Source organism: Choloepus didactylus, chromosome 2, assembly GCF_015220235.1.
Source record: "Choloepus didactylus isolate mChoDid1 chromosome 2, mChoDid1.pri, whole genome shotgun sequence".
NCBI classification, from domain to species: Eukaryota; Metazoa; Chordata; class Mammalia; order Pilosa; family Megalonychidae; genus Choloepus; species Choloepus didactylus.
The window spans coordinates 223,570,482-223,592,138 of record NC_051308.1 but is presented as its reverse complement, the minus strand read 5'-3'; the positions used below and the strand labels follow the sequence as shown (position 1 = coordinate 223,592,138).

Genomic DNA, 21,657 nt, shown 5'->3' with positions numbered 1-21,657 from the left:
AAAGAAAGGGTAGAGCCTTCACCAGCCAGATCTGCTCAAAAATCTTCATTGTAAGTGTTCTCTGCCTAGCTCCTACCTGCACCAAGACCAGGAAGATGAGAGAACAGAGAACCTAGAACTCCAGCAGAACTGGGCCTTCTTAGAAAAGCTTTCTAGTGTAATGGTTCTGTTAGTTCTGTCCCTGTGTGGGTCAGGAGGTGAGGAATAGGGTAGCCAGGCTTCTCTCTTTATCCAGATTAGGATGGTGAGACCCTGGGCCACAGACATTGCTCTTGGTCTCTGGAAGAGCCCATGTGGCTCAGAGTTCACACCCAAGGGACTAGGGGTGGAGGCAGGTTTACTATTCTCACATTAGCACTAAAGTGCATATGCACATCCCAGGTATCCAAATTCTTCCGTACTTTACCTTGGAGGTGTGAGGAAGGAAGAATGTCCTTATGAATGATAATGTCTTTCTACATCTATATTGACATATCTTCTTAACCTATTTTAAGTACTCAGTGTGTGCCAGGCTCAGAGTGTAACATACATTCTCATTTAATCTTTACATTATCCCATGAGAAAGATTTTTTTAGCCCAGTTTAGAGAGGAAGGAAGTGAAAACCAGAGAGGTTAAGTCCTGTATCTTAGACCACACAGCTATCAGCTGGCAGAGCCAAATGCAAACCCGGTTCCTTCTGATTCCCTAGCCTGAGTTTTTATCTATTGTACTGTACACTGAGAGAAAAGAGGCAGTTTTAAATTTCCTGAAAGATCAAAATGCCTGGCAGTATAGGTGCTGCTGAAATTAATCAGCCAGTGATAGAGGAAATGGTCTTCTTTTATCATGAAGTTCTGGACAGAGCAAGAAGAAATCTTAGATTTTCCAACGATGTGCCATAGAACCCCAACATTCTGAGGAGTGGGAGTGAAAGAAACCAGGGAGAGTTGGGGGTACAGGGTGCTGGTTTGCATTTATCTATTTTATATATTGGGCTTCTGTATAAGAATTAATTTGAAGAAAGAGTCCTTTCTAAAAGAAAGGTTGAAAAACACTAGTTCACTTTCCTCACTGGGGAATCTAAATCCTAGTGAAGAGAAGGATCAAGAAAAGAAAAGGTTTGCCTTGGTTACACAGCAGCTAGTTGCAGAGCGACGTTGGGAACCCAGATCTCCTGCCTTATCATTAGGGCTTTTGCAGCTTCCTTCACTATGGGCCTCACTACAGCCTTGGACCTGATGTATGAGAATAAGCACTATCATGTACCTTATCTTGTTTGACCCTAACATATGAGGATGGTATGGCAGAAAAGGTTATACCCCCAGTTTTTGGGGGAGGAACAGAGGCCCAGAGAGGTTAAGTAGTTGTGCAAGGTCACACTGCTAGTATGGGTAGTACTAGCACTTGAATCTAGATATTCTTATCCAAATTTTGCCTTGATTTGACTATATACTTGTCTACTATAGCTCTACTGGGTTCTCAAAAATAGGTGTTTAGATCTTGTTTCACCTTTGTAGGAATGTGATTAAGGCTTATACGGTGAATAAGCTGTGGGCATGGCCTTCAACTCTGGATCAAGGTCCCCAAGACCTGCCAGATACTCTCATTCCACAGTATACTTTTTATTAAGCTCCCATTTTCCAAATATTTTTTCAGTTTCTCCATAGCATTCCCCGGTGAGGGAGGCTGGCTGGGCAACAGTGAATTCATATCATTGTGTGCAATGTTTGGAAGTTACCACATGGAAGCAGTATAATGTCAGGATTAAGAGGACAGGCTCTGGCACCAACTCTCTAGTTTCAAATCCTGGCTCTACTCACTAGCTGCCTGATCTTGAGCAAATTAACGTAGCCTCCTTGTGCCTCAGTTTCCTCATCTGCAAAATAGGAATAATAATGGTAGCTACCTGAAAGGTTGGTGTAAGGATGGAATGTGTTGGTGCATGTATAGTACTTATACTGGTATCTGGCACTTAGTAAACACATAATTATTGTTAGCTGTCATTATCATAATCATATTTCACAATGAGATACAAAAATAACCAATAACACAGCTCCTGCCGTTGAGGAATTTACTTGTCAAAATGGAGCAAACATCAGACAATGCATAAAATGCAACTTGCTGACAAGGACATGAGGCGGTATAATGTGTGCTAGAGTTTGGGTTCTCAAATCAGACAGACCTGGGTTTCAGTCGTTGAAACAGTACTTGCTGGCTATATGTGCTTAGGCAGGTTTGCTTCTCCTATCTGAGCCTCAGTTTCCTTCTGTTGAATGGGGAATGTCGTACACTCAGAGTTGTTGAAGGGATGCAGTGAAATAATATGTGTAGAACAGTGTCTGACACATTAAAAAAGCACTCAAAAACTGGCTGTTAATTATCTAAGCACCTGGCTCCCTCCAGCTCAGCAGGTACTCTATCCCAACTCTACTTCTTCCCCACCCTCCAATTAGGGAGAAACTGCAGAAGCATGGGGTGTGTATCCGGGTCCTGGGTGATCTGCATTTGTTGCCCTTGGATCTCCAGGAGCTGATTGCACAAGCTGTGCAGGCCACCAAAAACTACAACAAGTAAGCTCTTATATTCCCCTGGGGCCTCTATCAATATTTGACACCGTGTAAGCTTTAAAAAGACATGTTGGCCTTCCTTGGTCTGCATTTGGTGTTAGGGGCAATGAAGTAGTTGGGGAATCTTAGAAACTTCCTCCCTCCATCTGCAGGGCAGACCAGAGATACTTCTGCAATACTATGTTAAATATGCGTAGACTCCCACATGCACACACATTTTCTCATCCTCTTCTCCCTTCTTGTGGCCTGGGGGTGAGGGGGAAGTGGGAGCGAGGGAGGGGGGAACGGAGAGAGAGAATATATATATGTATATATATATATTTTTTTAACTTGAGAGGGGATGGGGTGGAAATGCAGCAGGTCTCATCCCTGACTCTGAAGACTGATCCTTCAAGAAATTATTTTTCTATCCCAGTTCTTTAACCCACAGATAGGATGACTGGGAAGTTGTACAAATACAGCGGGGAGCAGAGTTCAGTAATCTAGACTTCATTTACATGTGCCTTATTGTTTGATGGTAGATTTGTTTTGCATCAGATTTCCTACCTGTTCTATTTTGCATAGTGCTAATATCACAGTGAATTCACATCCTCTAAAAGCCGTTTGGCAGTAGTAGGGAAGAAAGTTAGTGGGGTAATAAGGGACATTTAGTATTTATCTTATTGTAAAACAAATATGTTTATTTCAAGAAAACACAAAAAATTCCTTATCTCACCTTTCGGAGGTAGCCATAGTTAACATCTAGTGTGTGTTCTTCCAGGGAAGGGGTGCTCTGTAATCAGTGACTCCAGTCATTTGTCCTTGTCCCCCAGCTTGCAGACTCTTTGGTGAATTACTTTGTTCTTCCCTTCTCAGGTGTTTCCTGAACGTCTGCTTTGCATATACATCCCGCCATGAGATCAGCAATGCTGTGAGAGAGATGGCCTGGGGAGTGGAGGAAGGCCTCCTGGATCCCAGGTATCCCTAGTTGTTTTAGCATGCTGACTGATGAGGAAAACAGGCAGGCACCAAACCATAAAACTCTTCCATCTACTTGGGCCAGAGGTCAAATCAGGGATGCATATGAAAAGATTTTTGCTGGGGCCCTAAACTTAGAGATTGGCCTATTACAGCCTGCTTCAGAATTTCTCTGTGTTCACCCCACACCAGGAAACCCTAGAGAAATGGCAAAGCAGACGGTAAGGGACATGACATTCAATAAAAGAAAGATGCCCTCAAAGTCCCGTTGGCAGTGTTTTTCCAAGAATGATTTTCAAGGAGTGTAGCTTGTTTGGAGAGAGTCCTTTCAGACTCTCATGTTATAGTTTCAAGCAAGAACTATGTATTTTTCAAAAACCTCTAAGAAAATTGTCAGTCATTAGCAACAGTAGTGGATTCCTAATTTACTGATGAGAGGGACTTTAGAAGCCATCTATCCAATCTCTATCCTGTTATTAATGTAGCATTTAGTAATAATACTAGTAAACTATTAATAGCAATAGTAAAATAATAATAGCACAAATATTCCAGGCAGTGTTATGCTCTGTGTTTTATATGTTGTTAACTTCATATAAACATATGTGTGAGAGTCATCTTTTTCTGTTTTATAGATGAGAAAACTGAATTTAACATTAAGTGACTTGCCCAAGGTTATTCTGCTAAAAAGGCCAGAGCTTGGATTCATATCTAAAACTGTCTTATTTCAGAGTTCTTTTCCTTTAACTCTATTAAATGGGAGTTTGGGACCCAGGAATTTTTCTGTTTTCCTTCTCACACATAATTCAGTTTATCTGGGAAACTAAATTAAAAAAATCAAGAAGTTACTCAGTGAGAATGGAATTAGATAAGAAAGGTGGCAGTTTTTTAAGTGCCATCTATAGGCATACCTTGGAGATATTGTGGGTTTGGTTCCAGACCATCGCTATAAAGCAAGTCACAGATTTTTTGGTTTTCCAGTACATAGAAAATTATGTTTACACCATACTGTGTAGTCTATTAGTGTGCAGTAGCATTATGTCTAAACAAACAATGTACATACCTCAGTTAGAAAATACTTTATTGCTGAAAAATACTTTATTGCTCATCATCTGAGCCTTTGGTGGGTTGTAATCTTTTTGCTGCTGGAGGGTTTTGTTGGTGGAGGGTTTTGCTGATGGAGGGTCTTGACGCTTGAGTGATCATGGTGGTGGTTGCTGAAGGCTTGGGTAGCTGGCAGTTTCTTAAAATAAGACGACAGTGAAGTTTACCGCTTTAGGTGACTCTTCCTTTCATGAAAGATTTCTCTGTAGCATGTGATGCTGTTTGATAGCATTTTACCCACAGCAGAACTTCTTTCAAAATTGGAGTCAGTCCTCTCAAACCTTGTTTCTGCTTTATCAACTAAGTTTATGTAATATTCTAAATCCTTTGTTGTCATTTCAACAATGTTCATTCATAGCATCTTCACCAGAAGTAGATTCCATCTCAAGAAACCACTTTCTTTGCTCACTCCTAAGAAGCAACTCCTCATCCGTTAAAGTTTTACCACGAGATGGCAGCAATTTAGTCACATCTTCAGGCATCACTTCTAATTCTAGTCCTCTTGCTATTTCCACCACATCTACAGTGACTTCTTCCACAAATGTCTTGAACAGCTCAAAGTCATCCTTGGAGGGTTGAAATCAACTGCTTTCAGATGCCTGTTAATGTTTATATATCTTTTTCTTTCTTCCTTCTTTTTTTTTTAATGCGATTTTATTGAGATATAGTCACACACCATACAATCCATCTAAAGCATACCATCCATGGCTCCCAGTATTATCACATAGTTGAGTTGTGCAATCAATTTTAGAACAGTCCTGACTTCTCAAAAGTGCTACTCCAGTGAACACACAAATGATAAGAAAGCAAAACAGCCTTTTTGCTGATATGGAGAAAAAGTTTGAAATACATTGTGAGAATTACCAGAATGTGACACGGAGACATGAAGTGAGCACATGCTGTTAGAAAAATGGTGCCGATAAACTTGCTCAATGCAAGGTTGCCACAAACCTTCAATTTGTAAAAAACTTGCAATAAAATGAGGTATGCCTGTATAAGCCAGGCACTTTGCTGCACACAGGTTAGTATAGTAAGAATGAGAATATACATTTCCTGTCTTTGTGAAGTTCAGATTCTGGCATTGAGCAAAATCTTGACATTGATCAAGATTATACAAAGAGGCATAAAATTATAGTGCTGATGTTGAACAGAGATGTCAGATCGACAATTGAGAAGTCGGGACTGGAGCTTCACTGTGTGGATGGACTGTGTGTGGGTGGCAACAAGCAAAGAGAGGACATGAAGTCTGAAGTGAGGAGAAGAGAGGACCAAGGATGGAGTTTTGAGAAACTTTTACTAGTTGGATAGAGGAGAATGAGCTTGAAAGGAAAAAAGAGAATGAACAACCAGAAAGGTAGGAAGAAAACCAGAGCAGCCAGTATTAAGCCCAAAAGAGAGGAGTTTGTCCAGGCAGGATCACCAGGGTAAGGTGGCTGATGTCTTAGTCTTCCAGCTCCTGAAGCTTGGTGTTCAGCTGTCTCAGGCTAATTATTATTCAAATTCAGACAAGTCCACATTGATAACAGTCAATGAGTCAATTACAGTTAGGCTTTACCCTTCTAGTAGCTAGAATTTTCCTGTTCTCCTGTCACTACCACCATCCAAATGCCCATTTTCCTTTCCTCAAGAGTATAATTTTTTTTTCCTGGCAATAAAATTAATAGATTATTTTGTGAGTCTGGAACTATAGAAGAAGAAAATAGATTTAGCTTAAAGGATAGTTTAATAAAACTGTCTTCCATTACAGCTGAGTTACCTTGAGGAAGTCACTTGACCCCTACAGGCTTCTGTTTCCCTTGTAAAACAATAGTATTACTAATAAAATAGCTAATGTTTACTGAGCATTTATTTACTGAGCACTTTCCATGTGCATTATTTTATTTAATCCTTAGATAGGCACTATGAGATACCCCCTCCCCCCCCATTTTACAGGTAAGACTACCAAGACAGAGGTTAAGTAACTTGTCCAAGTTCATAGACTTGGCAAAGCTTCAGGCCAGGTTTTCATCCTGGCTCAGGAGCCTGTTTTTTTTTTTTTTTTTTAACTTTTTTTTTTACTTTTTTTTTTTTTTTCCAATTCGGCTTTATTGAGATATATTCCATACCATACAGTCATCCACAGTGTACAATCAGTTGTTCACAGCACCATCATGTAGTTGTGCATTCATTACCAAAATCAATTTTTGAACATTTTCATAACTCCAAAGAAATAAAAATAAGAATAAAAATATAAGTGAAGGAAAACACCCAAAACATCCAATCCCCCATTTCCCCTATTATTCATTTAATTTTTGTTGCCATCTCAGATGATGAGGATTTAATTGGTAATATCTGACTGCTATTCTGGGGGATTTTTTTTTTTTTTTTCAATTTTATTGAGATTGTTCAGATACCATACAATTATCCAAAGATCCAAAGTATACAATCACTTGCCCCTGGGTACCCTCACACAGCTGTGCATCCATCACACTTAATTTTTGTTTAATTTTTAGAAATTTTTCATTACTCCAGACAAGAAATAAAGTGAAAGATGAAAAAAAAAAAAAAAAAAAGAAAAGAAAAGGAAACTCTAATCTTCCCCTATCCCTAACCAACCCCCCTCAATTGTTGACTCGTAGTATTGATATAGTACATTTGTTACTGTTTATGAAAAAATGTTGAAATACTACTAACTGTAGTGTATAGTTTGTAATAGGTATATAGTTCTTTCCTATATGCCCCTCTATTGTTAACTTCTAATTGTATTGTCATACATTTGTTCTGGTTCATGGAAGTGATTTCTAGTATTTGTACAGTTGATCATGGACATTGCCCACCATAGGATTCAGTTTTATACATTCCCATCTTTTGACCTCCAACTTTCCTTCTGGTAACATATATGACTCTGAGCTTCCCCTTTCCACCTCATTCACACACCATTGGGCACTGTTAGTTATTCTCACATCTTGCTACCAACACCCCTGTTCATTTCCAAACATTTAAGTTCATCCTAATTGAACATTCAGCTCATACTAAGCAACCACTCCCCATTCTTAAGCCTCGTCCTATATCTTGGTACCTTATATTTCATGTCTATGAGTTTACATATTATAATTAGTTCCTATCAGTAAGACCCTGCAATAATTGTCCTAATGTGTCTGGCTTATTTCACTCAGTATATTGCCCTTGAGGTTTTGTCATCAACCCATTTTTTTTTAATATGGTTATGTTTAATACGGTTATGTTCGCTCACCATACATTCCATCCCAAGTAAATAATCAATGGTTTTCTGCATGGTCATACATTTATGTGTTCACCACCTTCACCATTATCTACATTTCTTCCACAAGGCAGGAGGGAGAGTCAAAGATGGTAGAGAGGCAAAAGAAAGAGGAAAAAAAAAGACAGCTAGGAAGCAGCAAAAGGAAAAATAACCTTAAATCAAAGTAGAATAAAGAATCAGACAATACCACCAATGTCAAGTGTCTAACATGCCTCCCCTATCCCCCCCTCTTATCTGCATTCACCTTGGTATATCACCTTTGTTACATTAAAGGAAGCATAATACAATGATTCTATTAGTTACAGTCTCTAGTTTGTGCTGATTGCATCCCTCCCCCAGTGCCTCCCCATTTTTAACACCTTGCAAGGTTGACATTTGCTTGTTCTCCCTCGTAAAAGAACATATTTGTACATTTTATCACAATTGTTGAATACTCTAGATTTCACCAAGTTACACAGTCCCAGTCTTTATCTTTCCTCCTTTCTTGTGGTGTCTCACATGCTCCCCGCCTTCCTCTCTCAACCGTATTCATAGTTACCTTTGTTCAGTGTACTTACATTGTTGTGCTACCATCTCCCAAAATTGTGTTCCAAACCACGCACTCCTGTCTTCTATCACCCTGTAGTGCTCCCTTCAGTATTTCCTGTAGGACAGGTGTCTTGTTCACAAAGTCTCTCATTGTCTGTCTGTCAGAAAATATTTTGAGATCTCCCTCATATTTGAAGGACAGCTTTGCTGGATACAGGATTCTTGGTTGGCGGTTTTTCTCTTTCAGTATCTTAAATATATCACACCACTTCCTTCTTGCCTCCATGGTTTCTGCTGAGAGATCCGCACATATTCTTATTAAGCTTCCTTTGTATGTAATGGATCGCTTTTCTCTTGCTGCTTTCAGGATTTTCTCTTTGTCTTTGACATTTGATAATCTGATTATTAAGTGTCTTGGCGTAGGTCTATTCATATCTCTTCTGTTTGGAGTATGCTGCGCTTCTTGGATCTGTAATTTTATGTCTTTCATAAGAGATGGGAAATTTTCATTAATTATTTCCTCTATTATTGCTTCTGCCCCCTTTCCCTTCTCTTCTTCTTCTGGGACACCAGTGATATGTACATTATTGTACTTTGTTTCATCCTTGAGTTTCTGGAGACGTTGCTCATATTTTTTCATTCTTTTCTCCATCTGCTCCTTTGTGTGTAGGCTTTCAGGTGTTTTGTTCTCCAGTTCCTGAGTGTTTTCTTCTGCCTCTTGAGATATGCTGTTGTATGTTTCCATTGTGTCTTTCATCTCTTGTGTTGTGCCTTTCATTTCCATAGATTCTACTAGTTGTTTTATTGAACTTTTGATTTCTGCCGTATACATGCCCAGTGCTTCCTTTACAGCCTCTATCTCTTTTGCAATATCTTCTCTAAACTTTTTGAATTGATTTAGCATTAGTTGTTTAAATTCCTGTAACTCAGTTGAAGGGTACGTTTGTTCCTTTGACTGGGCCATAACTTTGTTTTTCTTAGTGTAGGTCGTAATTTTCTGTTGTCTAGGCATGGTTTCCTTGGTTATCCAACTCAGGTTTTCCCAGACCAGAACAGTCTCAGGTCCCAGAGGGAAGAAATATTCAGTATCTGGTTTCCCTGTGGGTGTGTCTTAGAAAATTGCTCCACCCTTTGATGCCTCGGGTCACTGTGCTTTTCTGCCCAGCAGGTGACGCCTGTTAGCCTATAATTATTGACTGGTGTGAGGAGGTATGGCCGTGTTCCCCCAGGCTCTGGGGTCTGGTTCTGAATGGAAGGGGCCCCACCCCTTTCCTCCTAGAGAAGACAGAGCCCCCAGGTGGAGGTCATTAGCATTTCAATGGTCTTTCTCTCTGCTTGTGCTGTCTCCACCCATCTCCGCTTCACAGCCCTGGAAGCTGAAAATGACTGGGGCTTTCTCCACTGAGCCAAAAAAGAAACAGATAGTCCCCTTCAGACCCAGTCCAAGGTGACCTTCCAGCTCTCCCAGGTCAGTCGTCACCCAAAGCCTCTGTCTGTTTTTTGGGGATGCGTACCTGTAGTGAGCAGTTCACACTCGCTACTTAAAACCCCAGTTGGAGCTCAGCTGAGCTATATTCGCTTGCTGGGAGAGAGCTTCTCTCTGGTACCACGAGGCTTTGCAGCTCGGGCTATGGGGGAGGGGGTCCCACGACTTGGTTCCGCAGGTTTTACTTACAGATTTTATGCTGTGTTCTCGGGCATTCCTCCCAATTCAGGTTGGTGTATGATGAGTGGATGGTCTCGTTTGTCCCCCTGCAGTTAGTCTGGATTATTTACTAGTTGTTTCTGTTTTTTTGTAGTTGTTCCAGGAGGACTACTTAGCTTCCACTCCTCTCTATGCCGCCATCTTGCCCCCTCCCATCTCAGGAGCCTGTTTTTTATTCACTGTGGTAAACTGTCTGTCTCATTCAAAGGCTGAAATAAACAATAAGGCAGTATAAGAATTAATAACTAATATTTATTGAATCTTATGAGTCAGGCACTAGAATAAATGTTTCTCTTGCATTTCTCACATGAAATAGTGACTATTATTATTTTACAGAACATGTTAAAGAGAGGTTAATTGACCTGCCCAAAGTCACATAAGATAGTAAGTGGGACAGCTCGAACTCCAGCCCAGGTCTGACTCCCTCCAAAGCCTGTACTCTCTATTATAACATTTCACCATTTCCTTTATAAATTAACAGCTATATAAATGTATTATACTGTTGTTGTTATTATAGGACACACTTGTATGTATCTTCATACTTCTAGAAAGGGTCTTTCTTTCTGAAATGGTTCTGGAACACTAATATGTTCTTACTCCTCCTTTTTCTTGATGTCAGGCCATTTAATGTCCTATTGACACTCAGTATCACCAGGTCCACATTCCGGATCCTATTCCCATATCCTTATTATAGATTTTAAATTGATTTTATTTTGGGTTGGCCGTTTCCTGAAGTGTTAGTGTTGTTATAAATTATTTCGTGAAGTCTTCATGTAGACAACTAATTATGTTTAGTGCTGAATTTTTGTTGGCCAAAGCTTACAGATATTCCATTTTGATTTTGTCAGTTTTATTACCTCCTCCCTCCGCCTTAGAGTTAACCTCTTTTTCAATAAGAATTCTACCCAGTGCCTGAAGTGAGCAGGATAAACTTTTTGCAGATATGTTTGAAACCCAGAGTCTAAGTGGGGATCTGAAGTCACACAGCAAATTGGTAGCATTTGAAACAGTGTTTTATTATTATTATTTATTTGTGTTTTACCTTATAGTCCCCAAGGTAGACTCAAATCTGTTATTTCATTTGATTTGACCCTCACAATAACCTATAGTAGATAGGACAAATGTTGTGCCCAATTTAAAGATAAGTGACCTGAAAAATTAAGTCGTAGTGCAAAGTCTCACATACCTCTTCTAATTAAGACCATGCTGCCAAGATATCACTGTCAAGATTATCAGGGAATCTAATCCAGAGCACTTTCTATTGACCAATCCATAAGGGAATACTGTTTCCTTTGTGATGGTACAAAAACTAAAGCTCCCCGCCCCCATGGTTTGCAAACAGATGATTGAGAGATGAAGTAACTTGCCCCAAAGCACCCAGCTAGTAAGTGTAGAATCTGACTTTGAACACACAGCCCAGATAGTTCTGCTTTCTGGATGATACTCCCAGAAACATTCCCACCAAATCACTAGGATATTCCAAATTCTGCTTATGGGTTCTTGGCAAGACAGGTAAACAGTGCCCTCAAAGCCAACAGATAACAGCTTTGCAATTATCCTCTTTCCATGTACAGGGAAGTTTTACTTCAGATAAATGCTGCTGGTCATCATTTTTCGTCAATTCCATCTCCTTTCTGAGTGTCTGTTTGGAAAAGTAGCTCTTCTCAAACACAGGAGGGCTGATCATTTTGCTTTTTATTTAAAATCCTGAGTAATGTGGATTTTTGCAGTGTTTCCGGGTCTGTATCACTTAAGTTTTTAAAAATGTTCTCTATAATAAATTCAAATAATACAGAAGTATATAAAGTAAAAAGGGATAGTTTTATCCTGTCTTCCAGAGGTAGCCACTATTAATACTATATTATGTATCTTTCAAGACTTTGTTCTTTGTTTATATACACATATATGCACTTGTGTTGATGTTTGAGTATGTGTTTAAAAAAAAAAAAATTACCCACTGTGTATGTTTTCTGAAACTTGATTTTTTTCATTTAACATTAGATCTTGGATGTCTTCCAAATCACTACCTTTAGATTTACCTTTATTTAAAAACAGTTATATAGTATTTCCTCAAATTGCTGGGTCAAAGGATGTATGCATATTAAAAAACAAGATGTTTTAAGTGAAAAACAACACAATATTCTAGTGGGTACATCTGAGTTTAAGCCTATAGTTAAATAACTTTGGGCAAATTATTTATCCTCACTGAGCCTCAGTTTCCTTATGTATAAAATGAGAATAGAACTACCTTATGCAAATTGTGAGGATTAAAATAATTCATTAATTTATCAAAAAGGTTTATCAAAGGTTGAGGACCTTCTGCATACCAGGTAGTATATTGACTGTGTTTGATAGTGTTCTATAAACTGGGGAGCCTTATGTATGAAAGTTCACCATGAGAGTAATACAAAAAGAGATGTGTTCTTGTCATTGTCTCCTGCCCACTCACCTTAGCGATATCTCTGAGTCTCTGCTTGATAAGTGCCTCTATACCAGCTGCTCTCCTCATCCAGACATCTTGATACGGACTTCTGGGGAAGTAAGGCTGAGCGACTTCTTGCTGTGGCAGGTAGGTAGTTTCCAACCACCATTCTGTTTGTGTCAGCCTGGAAACTGTGTCTGTACCCACAGAATGTATTAGAGTGGCTCATCACCTACCCCACTCCTAGTCATGCTGGGGACCAGAGAACTTGGGGGGGAAGGGAGCTAAAATATGGGAAGTATCTACAGGCTATGCCTATTGACCTTTGCTATCTCTTTCTCATCTTTCCTTGGCTTTGTCAGCCTCTCTAAAGTGCAAGGCATCCAGCCTATAGGAAAAAAATCAAGGCTATCCAGCCATAGTAAAAACTTCACTTGTGCCCCTATTCAGGGAACTGGACTTCTGCCTTGAGTCTCTTAGTATAAGCTCCTGCCTTGGTAACCTGCTAGGTACCTGTCTGCTCTGGACTAGAACCTCTTCATCTCTCCCCTTCAGAATAAAGGACCACATCTATGTAAGCACAGTCCTCAGGGATATAAACAATATGCACACTCTTTCTTAGGGGCTTGCTGTTGCCTCTCAGCTCAGTAACTCCAGGGTAGGTATTCCCCAAAAAGGTCATATCCAAATAAGTTTGGTTTTGCTTGAAAATCTCCATCTCCTGTTATCTTGGCCCTGGATAGCACATGACTGGGAGAAGTTTTTGTTCAAGGAGATTTGAGTCACAAAACAGAAGAATGGGTTGGTGAGAGAGATCCAGTTTGGGAGCAGTTCACATGATAAAGCTCCAGGAATTTTAATGGACCACAATTTTAAAAGTGAACTAGGAAGATTTAGCTATGAAGATATTTTCCATCTTTTGCTATATTGAAAGAAGTGTAATTTTCAGCTAATGGTTCTGTGACCCTCTCTGCTGCTCAGATCACATGTGGAAAGTTTACCTCTGGGCACTGAGTTTTAAGAAACTACAGTGGGAAACTAGAGGACTTACTGGAAGAGGTCAACCTGAATAGCAAGGTATCTGAAACTCATGTCTTATAAGGAACCAGTGAAGGATAGTAGTGTGGAAAAGGGAAGCATAGTGATAGTTCATTCCCTCTGAAAAAATATGTTTTGAGTTCCTCTTTTATGCTGGGACTATGATAGTGACCAAATCAGAAACAATCCCTGCTGTCTTGAAACTTAGAGTTTGTTGGCAAAGATAGACTCTGAATAAATCATTACAACCTTTGTCTTCTCCCCCCTCACCTTGGTGATTCTTAATGATAACAGGCAGCTCTAAACTTGTCTTCAAATGTTTGAAAGAATGTCACTTTGAAGAAGAAACGAACTTGTTCCAGGGAAAAAATCTGGGACCCTGTAGAAGTTCCAGGGAAGGTGATGTTAGTTTAACATAATTAACTGTCCAACAACTAAAGTTATCCCCCCTGAGGCATTGAACTCCCACCACCAAAGGTATCAAGCAGAGGCTGTCAAGAATGCTCCAAAAGGGATTCTCAAAGTTTGTCTGGCTCCGGGGGCTCTAACTGCTTTATGTACCTTATCTCATTTAATCTTCATAAAGCCCTAAATCTAGGTGTTCTCAATACCCAATTTTACAGTTGAAGAAACTGAAGCCCAGAGAGGCTAAGTAACTTGTCCAAGATCACATAAATGGTAAATGGTGGAGCCAGAATTCAAAGCCAGGTGGCCACACTCCAGAGCCTGTGCACGTAACCACTGTGCCACACTGCTGCTTCTTAAAAATAACAGTAGTGACCGTTTATTCATTGCTGACTTTTATTAGACAGTGTGGCTCCTAGAAAAATCTTTGTGGAAATGTTGATCTAGTGTTGTTTTATTTCTGCTTTGCTGCAGCAGCTCATCTAAATGCCTCAGGTGACCCCTCCCCTAGTAGTGAGTGAGTCAGGGCAGGCAGCAGCAGCAGTTCAGAGTGTTTGTGCCATTTCATCTCTGGGCTGCTAGATCCTGCTCAGCCTGCCTCCTCTTTGGCATCCTGGCCAGGAATGTGTCCCAAGGACATGTAATTAAACAATAATCTTCCTTCTCCCACCTTTCCCAGACCTCCCACACCTGCCTGGTGTTCCAGCCTGTTCTGTGGCCAGAATACAAATTTTGGAATCTCTGTGAGGCCATCCTGAGATTCCAGATGAACCACAGTATGCTCCAGGTAAGAGTTCAGGGCTGGCTGACTGGGTGGGGCTGGAAAAAGAGAAGGTTAGCATTGATTGGCCACCTGCCATCTACTATACACCAGACACTTGCTAAGCATGTTGATGATGATGATGATGATGAAGATGATGAAAGTAGTGAACACTTACTCTTTACTATGTATCAAACACTGCTAACATTTTATGTGCATTATTTCATTTAATCCTTCCTGTTACCCAGTGAGGTAGAGATTATTAGTCCTTTCCCACTTTTGCGTATGAGTAAATGGAAGAGAAATGACTGAGTCAAGGACATATAACCAGTAAGAGACAGAACCGAGTTTCAGTCTACCAGTCTTTAATGTCTTCTTCAGAGACCTAGGAAAGGCTTCTCAGATATTGGCCCTTATTCCCTGAAGGTATTAGCCTAATAAAAGACTGTAGCAATGGAAGTATATAGAAAGGAAACCTCTTCCGGAAGAGATTAGGAACAAAATAACACTTGTCTTCCCTTGTGTAAAACTGTTGTATGCCAAGACTTGAAGTTATACTTTCAGTTTTGATCACCAGATCTTGAAACAGGTTTCACTAGGAAGCAGAGTCAACTGCAGCTGGTTAGGAGTCTTAATAAAGTTGTGCCTGCCGGTGGCAGTAGCTAATATGTTAAGGGTCTTCTAAGGCACTTAGGTATTTCATGCAAGTTTTCTTATTTAGCCTTACCAACAACCAAGCAGGTTTGATGTCCTCATTCTTCAGATAAGGAAACAAGGGGCAAAGAAACTAAATAACGGTCCCAAGGCTACAAAACCAGGGACCTGAATTTTAAAACCAGAGCTGGTGTGGTTTCTTGAGTCTGGAGTGATAATGGCCAAGGGAGATAATGATGTGAGTCTAGGGCTTCTCAGTCTCCTTGGCATCAGGGGCCTTTTGGGGAATGTGATGAAAACCTCCATCTATCTATCTGTCTATCAGTCCATTTTGTGAACACTGAGTGTAGGTTATATAAATCATGCTCCTTGAAAACTTATTACTGCCATGTACAGTTCCTAAGAACAAGGATATGCACTTAGGTAACCATCTTACATACAGTAATCACGTTTAAGAAATTTGATGCTAATAGAAAGATTACAGTCTATATCCCAATTTTTTCATATGCCCCAGTAATGTCCATTTGAGCCTTTTCTCCTCCCTTGCTAGATCCCATCCAGGATCAAGTATTGCATTTGTCATTGTCTTTTTAGTTGTTCTTTCTTTCTTTCCTTTTTTTAAATTGTGGGACTGTATATACAACATAAACGTCTCCATATCAACCCCAAGCATACCATTCAATGGGATTGATCATATTCACAATATTGTGGTACCTTCACCACTTTCCATTATTAAAACTTTCCCATTTCCCCAAACAGAAAACCTACATTCATTATGCATTAACTCCTCATTGTCCTTGCTCCCCGCCCCTACAACCTATACTCTGTCTCTGTGAGTGCGCATATTCTCCAGTATTTTCTTTGTAGTTACCTAAATTTAACATCTTAAATCTGTAAGATAGTCGTTTGCTTTGATATCAACTTCACTTCAGTAGTATATACAAACGTTATTCCTATACCCCTCTTTTCCCCCACCTTTATGTAATTCTTGCCATAAATTACATGGTTATACATTATGAGTCCAAAACGACTGATTTCTCATTATGTTTTATGCAACTGCCTTTTACATCCTTTAGGAAGTAAAAAAATGGAATTACAAACTAAAAATACACTAGCACTAGCATTTCTATTTACTCCTGCCATTCCCCTCCCTGGAGATCTTTATTTCTTCATGCAGCGTCAATCTATTGTCCATTGTCCTTTGCTTTCAACATGCAGAACTCTCTTACAGTCTTTTTTTGGGTCGGTCTAGTGGTGATGATCTTCCTCAGTTTTTGTTTATCTGGGAATGTCTTAATCTCTCCCTCATCTTTGAAAGACGGTTTTTCCAGATATAGAACTCTTGGGTGGCAATTTTTTGCTTTCAGCACTTTAAATATGTCATCCCACTGCCTTCTTGCTTCCGTGGTTTCTGATGAGAAATTAGCACTTAATCTTATTGAGGCTCCCGTGTATGTGACACATTGCTTCTCACTTGCAGCTTTCAGAACTCTCTACCTTTGGCATTCGACAGTCATTATAATATGCTACAGCGTGGGTCTATTTGGTTTTTTTTTTGTTTGGAGTTTGTTGAGTGTCTTGGATGTGAATATTCTTGTCTTTTGTCAAGTTTTGGAAGTTTTCACATTGTTTCTTTGAGTTCCTCTCTGCCCCTTTCTCTCTTCTCTTCTGTGTGTTGGTGGTGGCTGTGTGGCGTGATGGTATTCCATGTGTTCCTCAGGCTCTAGTCACTTCTTCATTCTTCCTTCCTTCTGCTCCTCAAACTGAGTAATCTCAGTTATCTTCACATTCACTGATGGTTTCTTCTGCCAGGTCTAATCCGCTGTTGAATCCTTCTAGAGAATTTTTAATTTCTGTTAAAGTCTTTGTCTGGAATATCCCAGGTCTGGTCCTCCTTTGATGGTTTCTAATGCGTTAATTTTCTTCTTTGCCTGGGCCATTGCTTCTTGTTTCTTTGTATGTTTTGTAATCTTTTGTTGAAGCTTGGACAGTTGGATATTTTAATGTGTTATCACTGAAATTTAGACTTTGCTGTGTCTGTTCCTTAAACTTGCATCCAGCTAGTGTTATGACCAGTTTTCCTTGAATGCCAGGAGCTAACAAACATGAAAGAAAAAAAGAAAACACCTTTCCCAGTTTGGGCAGATTGACTTGTGCTGTCTCCTTTGGGCTTATCCATACAATGGGTAGTATGAGAAATAGTTCCAGGCTAAAAGTGTAGAGGCCTCCCTGTGTCTTGGCCACATGTAGCCCTAGGAATTGTCCCATTTACACAGATCTGAATGTCCTCTCTTTCCTAGGAAACAGTTTTCTTATGGTCCAGACACTGCACTGTATGTCCTACGGCCAGCAGTCCCTCGCCCCGGCATTACAACTTGACTGCTCTGCCACAGAGTCTGCAGAGCAAGTTCTGGGACAGTGAGTCCCACAGGCCACCACCTGACAGACTGGGCCAGACGTACACACTCCTAGTATGTGCACAGGGTTACTATGCTCCCTCTGGGACTGGATCAGGGGTCCACTTGGGCCAGCTCAGTGCCCAGCTGGTAATGGGTGGAGGGGATCAGCCAGGGTGCCAAGATCCTACTGCTTTTAAGTGGCCTTTTTCTTGATTCAGCACTTACCCTGTTACTGCAGTCCTATAGCTGTTTTCTGGACCTTTGAGAAAGATGTTTTTGCTAGTTCTTGCTACTTATTCAAAGCTTCTCAATAGCGTAGATTTTTCCTCCTGACCAAAAATTTCCTTTAAGAACCCTAGTTTTTTTAAATCCTTTTTTGATGGAAGCATTTTGGAAATGTGCCTTGTACATAATTTGATACCTACTATGTACCAGGCATTTGCTAACTGTTTAATGTCTGTGATAATGATAATGCTAGCAGCCATTTTTTTTCACCCAAGGTTTTTAATTTTATTTTTAAAAGCATTTTATTTGACACCCTCTTTTATTAAATCATTCTTTTATTGTCGAATATAACATATATACATGCAACTGATAACTTTCCAAGTGCAATTTAACAAGTAGTTAGAGAACAAATTTCAAAAAATATTATAGGTTACAGTTCTGCAGTTTCAGTTATTTCCTTATTATGAAATACAACGTATATACAAAAAGGTAATATCTTTCAAAGTATGATTTAACAATTAGATAAAATTTCCAAAGTTGTTATGAGTTATATTACCATGGATTCAGTTATTTCCTTATTGTGAAATGTGACAAGTGCCGAGCAGTTGATCCTGTTACAAGTTGCATGGATGGTAGGTCTGTGGGAGGTCATTAACAGAGATGAGTAAAATGTGTTTGGTCCACCTAATCTGTAAGGATGGTATTACAGCAGGAGAGGACACATGTTTCCACTAAACTGCTTTTGATGCTGTTCCGTTTGCTGATGCTGCCATTAACCAAACTACCAGAAATGGATTGGCTTTTCTAAAGGAGTTTATTTGGTTACACAGTTAACAGTCTTAAGGCCATAAAGTGTCCAAGGTAAGGCATCAACAATCGGCTATCTTCATCGAAGGAAGGCCAGTGGCATCCAGGAAAACCTCCCTTAAGCTGGGGAGGCATGTGGCTGGCATCTGCTGATCCCTGGGTTGTGTTCTAGCTCCTCTCTCAGTTCCTGTGGGTTGTTCAAAATGTTGCTCTTGGGGCATTTGTCCTCTCTTTGCTTCTCTGGATCAAAACTCTGTTTTCAATGGTCGTCTTCAAAATATCTCTCATTTGCTCTCTAAAGTGTCACTCACAGCTGCTCTTCATATGGCTCCAGTGATTTAATTCAGACCCACCCTGAATGGGTGGGGTAACACCTCCATGGAAATTATTCAATCAAAGTCATCAGCCACAGTTGGGTGGGTCATATCTCCACGGAAACATCCAATCAAAAGGTTTCCACCCAATCAACACAAATACGTCTGCCTCCACAAGATTGCATCAAAGATAATGGCATTTTAGGGGCCATAATACATCCAAACTGCACAGATGCATTTGTCAAAGAGTAAGTACCAGGCTGATGGACCGTTTTATTTATAGTGTTCTTCAAGTTATCACAGTCTTCTCCTCAGGAGAAATTAAAAGCTTGAGGTATTGGTTCAGACCTTCCTGATTCTGAGTTATGGCGCTGCCTGCTAGCTGTGCGCTAGGCAGTTATTTAATCCTTCCAAGTATCATTTTCCTTATCTATATAAAACAAAAGTAATAATAATACCTATCTCACAAGTTTGTGATGAAGATTCAGTAAGCTATTACATGAAAAGCGCTGAGCATGGTGGTGTCTGGAACAAAGTACATATTCAGAGCATGGAGGCCAGGGTTGCCCTCCATGGGTGTATCTGGGCCCTTCATCACAGTTCTGTCTCTGAAAAGCTATACACATGTGACAGTCTGTTCATCCTGTCCCCAGTACAGCTTTGCAGCAGGGAGACTGGGGCTCTTCAGAACATCGTGTTTCCAGTAGGAGGTGCTCGCTCTGTCTCAGAACATGGGCATGCTAACTAGGAGAAGTAGGGACTTAGGGGAGGACTTTCCTTGGCTGATGAATGTTTTGAAGCCCAGGACCTGAAGCCTCTCTCCAGGTTGCTGCAAGGTGGTAGAGCACTTGAGAATTTAAGTACAGGAAAGGCTATTACCTGTTGTTGCTGAGTCTACAGAGGGGAGAATAAAAGCAAAGAACCTTAATGCTCAGGAGGAATTTAGATTAATAGGCTAGAGCCACATTTCTCAAAGCAAACTCTGTGGAGCACTTGTACCACAACTGCACAAAGTCTATGCAAAAAATTTCTAAGGAAAGAATGAATGCCTTCACTCTCGATTGGTCATTATACAGGGGGAGTAGATAATATGATCAGGGAGCGAGAAAGTGATCAGTAGGACTTCAGTTAACTGGGATTTTCTGAGAGTGAATACCTGAGAAGAACTTAGAAAACTTCCAAGATCAGGAGAGTAGATCCAGACAATGTGGAGATTGGACAGACAGGTCACTGGCTTCCTCACTCCACCCCTAGAAAGTATAGCTTACTCATAGGCACAAGGTACATTTCCTGTAGCCTTCTCAAGAAGCCACCTTAGTGGAAAAACCAAAGGAACTTCTACTGGCCGTGTGGCCTAGCCCTTCTGGTCTTGGCCTCAGTGTTCTCATCTGTAAAATGAGGAAGCTGGAGGAGATTGTCTTTAGGAGCTTTCCCAACTCTGTCACTGAATAAATGAACCACTGATTCCTGGCAAATAGGGACCAGGCTCTGCCCTGGCTGCAGCCTCCCTGCCCTCACTCTGGGCTGCTGTTTGGAAGAAGGAGCCTCGTGGGATGCTTTTAAGCAGCATCATACTCACTCCCCCCACCCCACTTTGTGGCTGGGTGTCGGCCATCCAGAAGAGTAGCTAACAGTTACAGCCAGGCACTAGGATGAGCATTATCTCATTTTTTCCTCAGACAACCCAGTGAGGTGAGTACTATTATCCCCATTTTGCAGGTAGAGAAATAGGCTTAGAGAGGTAAGAGAGTCCTTACACAGTGTTTCAGATATCTCCTTTTGTTTTTCTTAAACCCCAGTGCTCTAGGCTGACTCACTCTGTTCTGAGCAAGCTCTTTAATCAATTTCACGCATCTTTGTCCATTATTCCCACTGCTGGATGTTCCCCTAACCATTGTTTCTCAATGGTTAAAGCCCAGCTCACATTTGCTTGTCCATAAGGTTTCATTGCTCCTTGACCTTAGTTGAATACAATTTCTTTCTCCTCTAGGCTTGCAAGGCCCTTTCACTTCCTCCCTTTAGACCTTTAGAACATTTTACCTTGTATTACCATATTTTGTGTCCATGTCTTTCCTAATCAGCCTGTTAGCACCTTGATTGCTGGGATTCTGCCCATACGTCCAACGGGGTCCCGTACATAGGACTCGGGGTTCCTCCTGATCAACGCCAGGAAGACGCCCTTTTAGCAAGATGGAGAACCTTAGCAGCAGTTGCTTAGGCCCATTTTGATCTTCAAAGCTCCACATGTGATCTCATTATCAGAGCAGAAGAGAAGCACCCCTAATTACCTGGGATCATTCAAGTACCCCTGATTACGTGGCATGGAGGATTCCAGAATTCTCATTTGTCATCTTCATTCATGCAGTAAACTTTTATTGCTGAGAGGCCTTAGCAATTTACTATTCTGAACTTCAGTGTCTCCAACATATAGAAAGTACCTCTCTCACAGCTCCATTTTGAGGGTCAAGTGAGACAACAGATAAAGTCCTTGTGCACATGTAAGATATTATTTAAAGGATGAAGATAGAGACAT

At 40.4% G+C, this 21,657-nt stretch overlaps 1 protein-coding gene across 3 annotated transcripts in view; it reads left to right on the top strand.

Annotated features, from left to right (window-relative positions):
• Positions 1 to 21,657, top strand: part of DHDDS (dehydrodolichyl diphosphate synthase subunit) — a 45,743-nt gene that overhangs the window by 20,597 nt on the left and 3,489 nt on the right. For 2 of the 3 annotated variants that reach the window (XM_037828068.1, XM_037828067.1), the window contains exons 5-8: positions 2,434 to 2,550; positions 3,403 to 3,504; positions 12,555 to 12,669; positions 14,645 to 14,752. In XM_037828068.1, coding sequence (XP_037683996.1) covers positions 2,434 to 2,550; positions 3,403 to 3,504; positions 12,555 to 12,669; positions 14,645 to 14,752 — 442 coding nt within the window. Of the gene's footprint in view, positions 1 to 2,433; positions 2,551 to 3,402; positions 3,505 to 12,554; positions 12,670 to 14,644; positions 14,753 to 17,679; positions 18,379 to 21,657 lie in introns of those variants that run through there. The other variant, XM_037828066.1, reaches the window with a different exon arrangement.